A 13,965-nucleotide genomic window follows, 5' to 3' on the forward strand; every position below is an offset into this window, starting at 1 on the left:
TGCAGGCGCAATGTACATCTAGTGCAAGATGCTCCAAGGCTTGTTCCCTTTACTGACTTCTTACCATCTGCTTGGATCACTCACAGAAGAAAAACACTGTCAGCATTATTATTTAGCAGCATGTTCAATATTCATCTTGCCTCATCTAAGGAAGCCTAAACAATCTCATTAGTCCAGTGATTTCCATACAATAACTACATCTATGCAGAAGATACGATCATCCCACATTTCCTTAAGTGAGCATTTCCCTCGTGTTTGAGAATTCCCAAAAGACTTGGGGAATCTTTTTAAAAAAATAAAATAAAAAAATAAAATAAAATAAAAGGTACAGAGTGGTTCAAGACAGTCAGAGCAGCTGTTTAACCAAGTAAGCTTTCCGCCTGGCTCAGATCCCAGTATGAAGGGACTGAATCCAGTCCCCTGATTCTGTTTGTAGAAAGAGGAGTTTAGAGGGATAAAGGCAGGAACTATAATGTTACTGAATGGCCTATGAAGGGAGCAGGCAGACGAGAGAAGACACATCCAGCAGAAACTAGGGTGTCTAAGATTGGAGGGAGAAACCGTCACCATGGAGAAGCAATCACCGAGCGCGGTCAGCAAAAGGGTATGGCAGAGGACAAGCTGGGACCACAGCCCCTTCAAGTTCTCAGGCTTACAGTGCTGTGGTTTCAACAGCCTCTGTGGAGGGTGGCATGAACCAGATTCCTCCACCATCGCATGCAAAATGGCTGTGAGAGCAGCATGTGGCTGTCAACCACCCCATCTAGTGTAGGCTCAACGGTGGTGGAAATCCAGTCTGTACTCACTTTCCCGTGAAGGGCGTAATGCACCTGCAGAGCTATATCTTCTTTTCAAAGGCAGGAGGAGGGTTTCTTTCTTCATGAGTTCTTTCTACCCACTAGATTTGCCTCATTGCTACATCACTTAAACTAGAAAAGATGCTGCACGCTGTCTTGGCTAGCTTCTAATTTGGCCAGGGCACCAGGACTACACGCATGATTGAGTGAACGGCCATGTCTTCTTGGTTCTTCTTCCGATGGCAGGCTCAGTATGCTTCTTTGGATTGAATAGGTGCGATCTTGTTTGAGAAAAGCGTGTAAACATAAGGCCATATTTTGTTAGTCTCCGTCCCAGAAAACTGGTGGAGCACTCCGCGGCTCCTGAAAGACAATCCAATAAACATCATTGAGGTTGTTTAACATCACAGGACAGGCAAATATCCAAGGTTAGAGCAGGCACCATCCCCTGGTCTGTTTGTTCATAGTTTTACAGCCAGCCCTAGACTACTTGAATCACTTATTTACATTGATAGAATGTCAAAATATCTAAGGCAATTAAATAAATAAGATAATGAGGGCTGGGGTGGGGGTGGAGCTCAGTGATGGAACACCTGTAGAACATGCATAAAGCCTCAACTGCTGAAACCCACCCAACCCCACCCCAAGCCCCAAAAGAGAAGTCCATACATAATACAGACAGAGATACCAGTCTTCATGTTCTAATAGTTCCTGACTCAACACACTGGACCATACCCTCGCCCCCCATATACCACTTGTGATGTGTGCCCCAGTAAAATTTATCTGAGGACCAGAGGAAAAAGCCAGCCACTATAAGCAAACATGGAAGTCAGGCAATGGTAGTACACATATTTAATCCTATCACTTGGGAGGCAGGGATCTGTCTGAATCACTGTAAATTCAAGGCCGCACTAGGGAACAGAGCCAAGCGTGGTGACACATGCCTTTAATCCCAGCACTAACCATAGAGGTCTGTCTGGAGGTCTGTACAGACAGGAAGTGACAGAGGTGGGCAGGAAGAGAGAAAGTGATGTAGCTGGGCTGAGAGAGCCAATGAAAGAACAGAATGCTATAGGCTTGGGTAGACAGGAAGTAGCTCTCTCTTTGGAGACCGAGGTGTCTCAGTGAAGTGAGGTTAGCTTGTGGCTTTTCCTATTTCCCTGATCTCAGGTTTTCACCCCTTCATCTGGCTCCACGTTTTTATTTAATAAGTTTTATGTATTTAATTTAGCAATTCATCTACAACCACTCTATCTCTTGACCCACCCTCTGGGAGGTGTGGGCCTTCCGACATTTTTAGCTGGAAGAAGCATTACCTAGCTCAGGCCAGCGTTCCTCCCATCAGGCCCTATGACTTCCTGGTAGGACCCGACCATGAATACTCTAGACACACACTCACTTGTACAGTTCTATGACCGGTTTCGCAGCATCCTTGTACCGCCGTAGCCTGGCAGCAACTGCTTCAGGTTTATCATCTTCCTGTTGGACAAGCGGCTCACCGGTGACGTCATCGATCCCCTAAAACACCAGAGGAGCTAGTTAATGTGGCCAATCCCTGGGCATTTCCAAAGTCAGAACTTTTTTCTACTAAAAAACCACATGATCAAAGTGAACTCCAACCACACAGACGTGGCGTTTCATCATGCTGACCACACGTCCCAAGAAGGGCACTACATCTTAACTAGTCACATCCTTATAAACACATCTCAGTGCTAAATGGCATCTTCAACTCTCAATTCTGGGAATCCTCCCTACACAACATACCTACAATGCCATGCTGGTCCCACTAAACACCCCCTCACCCCGCCAAATGGCTTTGTTTTCTAAATTCTACCTTCTTCTAGGCGGGAAAACTGGGAAGCTGGTAAGGAGACTCACAGGTAGGCCCTTGCTGCCAAGCCTGATGACCCTGGACTCACAAAGTAGAAGGAGACTCCTGCAAAATGACCTTAGTCCTCCACACTTGTGCCATGGTGTACCCACACACGGACACACCCACATAAAAAATACCTGTAATAAAGGCAAGTGGATCTAGCTGTGAGTTCAAGGCCAACTTGATCTACAAAGTTAGTTCCAGACCAGCCAGGGCTCCACACACAAACTAACCTCCTTTTTGGTACTCTAAATCCTCTAGGAAGCATAGCTACCACACGCAGCATCAGTACGAGCATCAGAATTCTGCCCAAGCCCCCAGCTGTTCTCTCTGGGGAAGGCTGCAGAAGTGAGTCTGTCAGAGAAGGTTGGGGAGGAACCACAAGACTCCGGCCACTCACATGGACCATTAGAAGCTGCCCGTGAATTTAAAACAGTGACATCCTGCTGCAGCTGGGGGTTTCGGATATTACAGTGAGGATGCATGATAATGCACATCATTTTCACGGGTGGGGGGGTGTTGGCACGGCAGAAGAGGAGAGGCCGTGACTGATCAATGTTTTACTGATGGCTGCCATGCTTAGAACTCATTGTAGAGTACCAGCAAACAGTGCTACTTCCAGAAGTATCAGAAGGACACTCGGGCAGTGCTCTATGCCAGGGCAGACACCAGTGGTTGGTGCTTATCACAAGTGAACTAGCATCATTAAGGGCAGTGTTGGCACCATGGCAACCAGCAGTGGTGATACCACCCTAAAGTAACTTTTGACTGCTTCCATCTATATTCAGGGCTGTTTCCCTTGGACTAGCTTTCTACACTTCTTACCCTGTAGATATTTTCCCCTGAACAGTCACTGGACAGTATACTCATGCCCCTGCCCAGCACTCGGTGTAGCTTACCTGCACTTGAGGCGGGTTAAAGTCCAAGTTATAGACTCTCCCGCTAGAAGGATGGACCCATCGTTGCCTCAGACGATCCTTAAGTGTCTCAAAAGGAATATTCAAACTGACCACAAGATCCACATCGCAGATTCTGTCCAAGGCTTCTGCCTGTACTAATGTCCTCGGGAACCCTAGAGGCCAAAACAAACAAAGTTCACTGCAAGACACTGTCCATTGAGTATGGGAAATAAGAAAGTCTACATAATCCAAAAGGAGAAAATTAAGAGTCTGTAACTACCTCTGAATGTTCTTTTATGGCTCAGCTTACATGTTTGATCTAGGGTTCACGTGACTGAAAGCAGACTGCACTAGACCAGCCTGGACTAAGCTCTGCCTTACCCACCTCCATGTTCTGTTGGGCAAGCTGCACCTTCTTCATTTCCTCTTCTGCAGTACAGAGTGCAGGCTCCTGTATGGGGCCTTTGAGCTTGCAGTCTGTTATTTATTCTCAGGTTACCACAAGTAACTGCAGGCATATCCTTGAAATCCTGAACCAATAGGTGCCTTTACCCAGATATTCACCTGCATGGTATGTACCCCGTAACCTAACAATTCCACATGGCACACTTGAATTGTGCCAGGAAAAATGACTGCAAACATTCATGATTCCACTATTTGGGAGGATACACCAAGAGCTTCGGGAGATCCAGGCCAGCTTGGTAAATAAGTTGAGACCCTGTCTCAATAAGAAAAAAAAAAATTTTATTTTTTTTTTACCTAAAATACCTAAGCCTGACTGAATGTGATAGAATACACCTCTAACCAACACTGGGGTAGAGAGAGGTAAGCTTTGAGGCTAAGCACAGTCTGCAGAGCAAGTTCTGTAAGGAATCTATAGGGAGACTATCTTTAGTTAAGCCAGATTCTAAAGTAACTAGTCCTTTGAAAAGGATTTGGTTGCTACAAAATCTACAGATCTGTCTACTTTTCTAAATGTGGAAAAGTAACAAAATATAAATCTGGGCTCGTGGGCACTGCTGGTGCTGCTGGTGGTGGTGTTTTCATAATAAGGGATGAGCAGACTTAAGGAGACAGGGAGGTCTAGCCAGCCTGCCTTTTAGTTCCTGTCTAAGCATGACATAAACAGTGGTTACAAGTGGCAGGCCTTGGACAGCCTCATCAAGAAGGCCCTGGAAACAGTCTAAACCTCCACAGATATCTGGGCTACTGTCACAGGTACTGGTGAACAGGCTGCTTTGATTGGACGTAAAGGCAAGGCTTTGAAAGGTGAACTACTCAAGATTTCATAATACGATTCTTAGCCTCAGTTTTAGGGTTCAGGCCGAGAAGAATGCAGATTAGGGTCTTAAGCCCTGGATTCCAAGGGTGGTCTGCATCACTGTCTCAAGCTGGTCATGCAGATGTCATTCTAACATCCTAGGCTGCCAGGAACACGACAGGGCAAGAGTATGGTGAATCTGGCTCTTTCACCACTGGTGCCTGACAGTGTGAGGACCTGTCAATCAAGAACATCTAAGACGAGCTATTCATATAGACAAGGGGAGATTAAAGAGATGTACGTGTTTTGCTTCTCTGACCTATACAGTTAGCATTTGATATCTATTGATCCATACTCCTATGGTGATATTGTGATCCCCAAAATATTGCGCAACCTAGTAAACTCTGGGATCAGAGAACAGAACAGCCACAATATTAAACAAAGAGGTTAGGCAGTGGTAGCACACACCTTTAATCCTAGCATTCCAGAGGCAGAGATCTGCTGGGATCTCTGTGAGTTCAAAGCCACACTGGAAACAGCCGGGCATGGTGACTCATGCCTTTAATCCCAGGAGTGATGGCAGAAAGCAGAAAGGTATATAAGGTGTGAGGACCAGGAACTAAGCTGCTTAAGCTTTTAGGCTTTGAGCAGCAGTTCAGCTGAGATTCATTCTGGATGAGGACTCAGAGGCTTCCAGTCTGAGGAAACAGGATCAGCTGAGGAATTGGCTGTGGCTTGTTCTGCTTCTCTGATCTTCCAGCGTTGAGCCCAGTCCCCGGCTCCAGGTTTGTTTTTATTAATAAGACCTTTAAGATTCACACTACATACTCCCTTCTAGAGATCTACCCTTGGAAACAATGAGACTCAAGTTCCTGGAACAATGACTGAATTGTTAGGACATTGGCTTGTGGAAAGTATCCCTTATATAAATCCCTTATATAAATTAAAAATGATCATGAAAATCTTTGAAGAGGAAAATCCATTTACCAGCCGGGTGGTGGTGGCACACGCCTTTAATCCCAGCACTTGGAAGGCAAGAGGCAGGTGGATCTCTGAGTTCCGGGACAATCAGGACTGTTACACACAGAAACCCTATCACGAAAGGGGGGGCGCATATTTAAGAGTAACCATTTCTGGGGACGTGGAGAGCAGCTCAATAAGAGGGAGGCTGTAAGACTCTGGATTCAAAATCCCCAACTTGCATTTGCAAGTGTGTACACATGCAAGCCAAGGGAGGAGCCGATAGGGGAGATGGAGGGAAGGAGGAAGGGGAAAGTGGACGGAAAGACAGACAGACAGAAAATATTAATCTGACTGAACAGCCTACTACTCACAACGGTAATCTCAGAGACTGCCAACCCAGCGTGGTACTTACCCCACTAAACTGGGTTGCTGACAGATCCTATGGGACCTGTATAGGGCTTATTTGAAGTGCCCAGAACACAGAGATGCCACCTGGGCAGGGATGCTGAAAGTGGATGGGATGCACGGGGACATTTGGTCAACAGGTGGCAGCATTTACAATTTTTCCGTGAGAATTACAACCAGGCAGGGAGGCTGACCCTGTAATCCACATTTGGGAGGCACTGAGGCAGGAGGCCTGCTGTGATTTCCAGGCCAGTTTGGCTAGAGAACAAGGGCCAAACTCAGAAGAAATATTAGGGAATATCAGGGAAAAGGAGAGCGGCTTACTTGCTAGCTGCTTCGTGTCTGGTTAAGTATCTCAGCGAAGGAGAATGAAGACCCAGGTGCTCGCCTCTCCCTCCAGCACGGCTTCGCAGTTTACAGCAACTGACTACCTCCCTCTTCCACATCTGTCACAACCTGCTCCTTAACGCAACCTAGAAGCCATGCTCTTGCTCAGTCCAAGCAGCCACTCCAGGTAGAAAGCTGAAAGAGCCATACTGCACCCCTAACCACACACAGCACCACCAGCTCTCTAGGATCCTCGGGGATTTGTGCACAATGGTGAAGAGTGGCTAAATGCCTTCTGGCCCTCCCAACCATGCCACATGCTGGAGGAGGGCAATGGAGCAGGGTGCATCTGCTTTTCTAACTTGGAGTGCATCCACAGGGGGTGCAGAGCCAGGGTCTACTGCCATTCTCAAGAAAAACAGGACCTCTGCCTGGTTGGTGGGAAGACGGGATGCCAGATATTTACATTATGACTCATAACAGTAGCAAAATTACAGTTATGACGCAGCAATGATAATTTTAGGATGGGGTCACCACAACATGAAGAACTGTATTAAAGGATCACAGCTTTTAGGCAGGTTGAGAACCACTGAAGCACTGGGAGAAGAGATGTGCCATAAGGGGCCTTGCACACCTCTTATAAACCGAGAGACAAATGCTGAGGCAGAGGCAGCTTTCAAATTCAAAACTGTGAACCGGATGGGACAGTACAAGCCTATATCCCGGCACATGGGAGGGTCCCGGTTCACTTTTGAAAGCAACGTAGGATGGAAGGGTTTATCATGGTTTACATATCCCCATAAGAGTCCATTATTAGCTGGGCAGTTATGGCACACACCTTTAATCCCAGAACAGGGGAGGCGGAGGCAGAGGCAGGACAGCCAGGGCTATGCAAAAAACCCTGTGTGTGTGTGTGTGGGGGGGGGGGGGGGGGGGGAGGTATTAAATTTTTAAAAAAGTAAGTAGCTTTAAAAAAAAAAAAAAGAACCCATTATTGAGGGAAGTCAGGGAAAGAATAGAGGCAGGAACCATGGAATGCTGCTTACTGGCTTGCTCCCAGGCCCACATTCAGCTGTCTTTCTTATACTTCCTAGGACCACCTGCTTAAGAATAGGACTGTCCACAGCAATCAACCACCAAGAAATACCCCCCAGACATTCCCATAGGTCAGTCTGAGGGAGACAATTGCTCAGCTGAGAAGCCCTCTTCTCAGCTACGTCTACATTTGTGTCACATTAACAAACTAACCAGCACACCAAGCAGGAGGACCAGAGCTGTATGTCCTGAGTCCAGCCTGGTTATGAGACACTGACTATTTCAAAAAGTCTTCAAAGGGACCTTTGTCAAGTAAAGGCCAATCAATTCTAGTTAGGCAAAAATTTTTGGAGAATGTCTGCTTTGAGATCTCCTGAAATCCTTCAGGAAGGGTTTTTGTAATATAACCAAGTCCTTGGTCTTTACTTGTATTTATATGCATAAGTGGTTTGCCAGGATGTATATATGTGCATCACATGCATGCTGGTGCCTGCTGAGGCCATAAGAGGTTGGATACCCTGTAGTTAGAGATGGTTGTGAGCTGTCTGTCCATCATGTGGATGCTGGATACTGGATCCAAGTCTGCTCTTAACCACTGAGCAGCCTCAAATCCTTGTTCTTAAACCAGTTATTCTAATACAATACCTCTTTCCTCCTAAGGAGGCAAGATGTCCCTTGTGTGGAGACAAAAGCTACCATCCTCAACCTTTGTATAAAGACTCCTCTGTTAAAGAACCCTCTGTTCTCTGAGCACAAACAAGTTGGGGGAAAACAGGTCCCACTGTGTCTCAAGACAAAGGGACAAATGATTTTACCACTGGCCTATTCATTTCTGCACTCAGGAAAATAGCTGGCCAAGCATCCCATGAGGGCTCAGCCATTGGCTGCAGGTGAAGTCTTTGAAATGGACATAACGTTCAGAAAGAAGCCTTTGCCTTGTAAAGTAACCCAGACACAGTGTCTGCCTACATGCGGGGCAGGGAGCTGAGAAACCAAATATGCAAATAAACATGATGCCATGTGATTCTGACAAGGAATGAACCAGGCATGGTGACAGTCCTATAATCCTAGCACTCAGGAGGCGGAAGCAAGAAGATTAGGCGTTTAAAGTCATCCTTGGCTACATTAGGGAATCCAAAGCCAACCTAGGCTACATGAGACTGTTTCAAAAACTCTGAGGAAAAAAAAAACCCACAGTACAAATAATATTGATATTAATTAGTGACAATAACACATTCCTACAATTTAACCATATGTCCAGAACCCCTTAAGAGTTCCATACTTGTGGGCTGAGTGTGGTTGTGCATGCTGGTACACACCTTTAGTTCCAAACATTTGGGGAGGCAGAAGCAGGCAGATTTTCTCTTGGTTTACAAATCAAGTTCCAAGACACTCAGGACTGTAACAGAGAAACCCTGTCTCGAACCAACAAACAAGTGATCTTCATGCTTGTAACCAATATTTATAAAACCTATACCAAAAGCAGGCCTCTTTTATGAATGAGGAAAAACAATTCAAAAGCAGCTTGGTTGCTGGGGGGGGGGGGTGGATGTGCATACACCTTTAATCCCAGCAGACTAGAAGCAAGTGGACCTCTGTGAATCCAAGGTCAGCTTGGTCCACAGAGTGATTTCCAGGACAGCCAGGGCCAGAGAAACCTTGTCTCAAAAAACCAAAAAGAAAAAAAAAAATCGTGGTGCACACAGACCTGCATCAGCTACTTGGAAGGCTGGCTAAGGCAGGGCAGTGGAGGGCAGCCTAAGCAACGTGACAAGTTTTGGGGAACCAGCATGTGGCTGAATGGTGGTAGTGAATTTCCCCAGCATCTCATGAATCACATGATGGAATGAGCCTGTTATCCCAGCACTCAAGGGGTAGATGCCGGATTAGGAGTCAAAGCCAGCCTCTACTGTGCAGGAAACTGGGAACCATCCTAGGATAATACCGAAGAGACTATCTCAAAAAGGGGGATAGGGGATAGAGAGAAAAATCCAAGTCAGGTATCACCTAAGTCTCCCCACGAATGCGACTCAACAATTATTGCTCTTTAGAAAACCATTAGCTAGCTGGTCTCACTAAAATGATCTCTCACCCCTAGTGAAGCTCTGTGCTTTGCTTCGGCACACAATTTAAATGGAAAGTTATTTCTCTTGAGAATATGACGATATTTAGTGACCTGGTTGTTAGAAAGCAGAATCTTGGGACCAAAGTGATAGTTCTACAGTTAAGAGCACCTGATGTTCTTCCAGAAGACCAGAGTTAAGTTCCTAGTGCCCATACTTGATAGTCTCCCCAGGCACATGCTCAGACATGGCATACACTTCAAACATACACACGTGCGCGCGTACACACACACACACACACACACACACACACACACACACACACACACGCACAAATTTGAAAGATAAATTAATTTTGTTTTTCGAGACGTTGTTTCTCTGTGTAGTTTTGGGGCCTGTCCTGGATCTCGCTCTGAACTCAGAGATTTGACTGTCTCTGCTGGGATTGAAGGTGTGCACCACCACCGGCCCAGCTATAAATTAAAAAGGACTTGGCAAAAATTATCTGATCAAGCAGGGTGGTGGTGGTAGTGGTGGTGGTGGTGGTGGTGGTGGTGGTGGTGGTGGTGGTGGTGGTGGCGGCGGCAGCATACACCTTTAGTTCCAGCACACAGACGACAGAGACAAGTAGCTCCGAGTTCAACACAGAGTGAGTATCAGGACAGCCAGGGCTGCAGAGAAACCCTGTCTCAAACCCGCTGCCCACCCACCCCCCCAATTTATCTCATCAATTTTAATGCACAAACTAAAAGATGTGCCCATCTGGGTGATAGCATCATGGTTACCTAGTTACAAAAATAACCACACCAAAAAAAACCAAAAAACAAAAAAAAAAACCAAAAAACAAAAAACAACAAAAAAAAAACCAAACCCAACAAAGTCTGATCATTGCTATTGGCATGACAAGGCCCCTTTAAGGTTCACGAATCTCAACAGTTGGTTCCCAACTGGCAGTTTGTTTGGGGGAGGGGGGGTTCTTGAACTTTTTGGAGGTGCAGCCTGGCTGAAGGAAGCATGATTCTAGGGAGGGATAGGTTGAGAGATTTATAGCCTTCTAGTCCTTCCCTCTCCTTGTGTGCAGGTGATATGTGAACAGCCAGCTTCCTGCTTCCGCCACCATGCCATGCCTTCCTCACCAAGATGGGCTCGATCGATTTGGGACCATAAGCTGCAATAAACCCTTTCTAAGTTGCTATTGATCATGACATTTTATCACAGCAACAGAAAATTAATAGCACTGATCCTTCAGGAAAGAAAATCAAGCCCACAGGGAGGAGACACCTTGATCAAGGTCTCCCCGTGAAGAACAAGAGAGAAAAGATTTGACACCAAAACAGGTTTAAAAAATGTGCCCATGGCCAGGCGGTGGTGGCGCACGCCTTTAATCCCATCACTCGGGAGGTGGAGGCAGAGGCAGGCAGATCTGTGAGTTGAGGACAGCCTGGTCTACAAAGCGAGTTCCAGGAAAGGCGCAAAGCTACACAGAAAAAATGTTCCCACACAAAAAAAATGAATGAAAGTGAGCCAAACTTCTTTATATTTTTTATATGTATGGTCTCGCTATGAAGCTAGACCTGGATGGCCTGGAACTTGCTAGGTATGACCTCAAACCTGCCTCTGCACCATGCTGGCTGAGCTATAGTCAGATAAGCACCACTGCTCAAATTCTTCACCATAAATATAGAAAACCTTATCAAATATATATATGCACTGTGTTGGGGCCTCCAGAAATGTGACACCAAGGCTATTCTAAACATAAGCCCATTACTTTTCGTAATTCCAATTCCATTTATCTCTCCTGAACTTAGATGTCACCTCATCTAACAGGTTGGCACCATGTCCATCTTCCACCCCTGCTGTGTCAGAGTGCTTAAGTATGCTTCTATACACTGTGTGTGTGTGCGCACATGTGTTTTGTTTTGTTTGAGCAGAGGCTCGAACCCAGGGCCTTGCATTTGCTAGGCAAGCGCTCTACCACTGAGCTAAATCCCCAACCCCACATGTGTTCTTGTATGCACACACTCCAGTGCTCACACACATATGCTATATATATAGCACATCTGTGGAGGGTCGGAGGGCAACTTTTCGGAATCAGCTCTCTATCCACTGTGGGTTCCAGGAATCGCACTGAGGTCATCAGGCTTCGAGTGGCAAGCAAGCACTTTCACCAATGGAGCCATATCACCAGCCATAATCCCTCCTCAACACATGTTTTCCTCCCTCCCTCCCTCGCTGTCACCAGCTCAGTGCAGAATCAGCTCCACCTGTATCCCACATACTTTAGAAATCTGCAGAGCTGGCTTCTCAATACATGGAAGCGCTCATAAACTCTCAAAGTGGGGCTGTTCTCCATTCTACCCAACAGCAACTCCTCAATAACCTTCTAAACAGATCTATAACACATCCAGAATCACACACTATCACAAGGGCAATGGGAAACTGCTCCAGGCATTCTCTACGGGAGGTGATGAAACAGGAGTGTATTGTTCCTTCCCAGTAGACATCTGCTGCCCAGTGGGGAATGGCGCTCCTCAGAGGTAGGCCTCAAAAAGGAAAATACAGAGGAGATGAGGTCAAAGCCAGTTTAATGTGCTAAAACCAACTCTGCAAAGAAAGGGCAGAACCCTCAGCCCCAGGACCCCTGGCCCACTTTCTTCACATGGACCTCCTTCCAAGGCCTGAGTGGGTGGGCAGGCATGCTGGCATGTCTCGGGTCTGAGATCACTTGACTGGAAGACCAGCAGACAAGGCAAGACTGTGCATTCAAAACAGCCTGACTTCTGGGCAGAAGAATGAATACATTAAAAATAGAATTCCCTTCAGAAAGAACCGGTGAGGTCGTACTGTTTTTCACAATGAAATGCAGCCTGTTTAATACAATTCCAGCTTCTTGAAATGAGTCTCGACACATGTGATTGATTGCACAGTTGAAAAACATCTGGCAACAGAAAGTTTCTGAATTGAAAAGCAAGTGTGTGAGGAAGCAAGCTATGGGGGTGACTTCACCACTGCCTTGCACTCTCTGCACTGCAGAGGCCTCTATGCTCAAGGCCAACACCTGAAGTTCCTCAGGTGTCACATATAGGGCTATTGGAATCAGAATTAACTCACGCTCAGCTATATATATATAATGAGTTTAAGGCCAGCCTAAGATACAAGAGACCTTGTATCAAAAACAGGGGGAGGGAGATGGGCACCAGGTATAACACCACACCCAGCAAACTGCAGGGTTTTTACCATAAGAAACGAAATGATGCTACTGAGGGTGTGAACCTTTAATCCTACGAACTAGTGAGGCAGAGGCAAGAGGTTCTCTGAGTTAGAGACCAGCCAGCCCGGTCTAAAGAGTTCCAGGTCAGCAAAGGCTACACAGACCCTGCCCCCAAAATAAATAAAACAAATGTATTATTAGTAGCAAATGTTTGGTCTGTATACCTATTTTAGAATTTCATATTACGTTTATTTATTTGGGGGGCGGGGTGGGGGTGGGGTAAGCATGAAAGAGTATGCCTGTAATGGTCAAAGAACAAGTTATGGGATTCAGTTCTATTCCTCTACCCTTAGGTACAAGGGGTCATGTAGCTCGAGTTTTCTGGCCCTGCCTGGCCCATGGTCAGGACAAATCTCTCACCTGCCAGTCCCGCAGCTGCTTAGACACAACTGAGTAAACACACAGAGACTTACAAACTGTATGACCACAGCAGGCTCATTGTTATCTAGTTCTTATATATTAAATTAACCCACATCTATAAATCTATACCTTGCCACACGGCTTGTGGCTTACCGGCATCTTAACATCTTCCCATGGCGGCAGGTGGCAGCATCTCTCTGCCTCAGCCTTCCACTTCCCAGAATTCTCCTCTCTCCTTGTCCCGCCTATACTTCCTGCCTGGCTACCGGCCAATCGGTATTTAATTTATTAACTAATCAGAGGAACACATTTAACATACAGACCATCCCACAGCAACAATGTGTGAGATTGAGACTTGTTTAGAGGTACAGATGAATGGGAAGTCAAGGGGGAAGGAAGAAGTATATGTACCTTCCTTGGAAGTGATCACCATGGTTTTTTGTTGTTATTGTTTTTACACAGGGAAGAGCGGAAACCCAGTCCCCCACTAACACAAATTATGCAGTCAAGTTTCCCCCATTTGGGGAAATTACAGGGGTCAGCACATCCAGAGTGCAATGGATAAGCCTCGCCCTGGGAAAACCACCTTCGTGGTCTCCCCTGCCAGGTAAGTATCACTATGGTTCTTGAGGATTCCAGTTAATTACCATGAGACTTGTACAACATCAGGAGCGTGGGCCCCTACCAACTCTGGCTTCTTGAGTTGGATCA

At 46.2% G+C, this 13,965-nt stretch overlaps 1 protein-coding gene and 1 non-coding gene across 4 annotated transcripts in view; both read right to left on the reverse strand.

Annotated features, from left to right (window-relative positions):
* Window positions 1–301: 301 nt before the first annotated feature.
* Window positions 302–13,965, reverse strand: part of Ak4 (adenylate kinase 4) — a 51,574-nt gene continuing 37,910 nt past the window's right edge. For all 3 annotated transcript variants that reach the window (XM_036179349.1, XM_036179348.1, XM_036179347.1), the window contains exons 4-6: window positions 3,570–3,742; window positions 2,197–2,315; window positions 302–1,160 (exon numbers count right to left, since the gene is read on the reverse strand). In XM_036179349.1, the coding sequence (XP_036035242.1) occupies window positions 1,046–1,160; window positions 2,197–2,315; window positions 3,570–3,742 (407 nt within the window). In that variant the 3' untranslated portion in view covers window positions 302–1,045. The remainder of the gene's footprint in view (window positions 1,161–2,196; window positions 2,316–3,569; window positions 3,743–13,965) is intronic.
* On the reverse strand, window positions 13,714–13,869 carry LOC118579049. Its single transcript, XR_004944416.1, has one exon. It is a non-coding gene; the product is annotated as a U1 spliceosomal RNA (small nuclear RNA).

The sequence above is a fragment of the Onychomys torridus genome, chromosome 2, assembly GCF_903995425.1.
Source record: "Onychomys torridus chromosome 2, mOncTor1.1, whole genome shotgun sequence".
Lineage (NCBI taxonomy): Eukaryota > Metazoa > Chordata > Mammalia > Rodentia > Cricetidae > Onychomys > Onychomys torridus.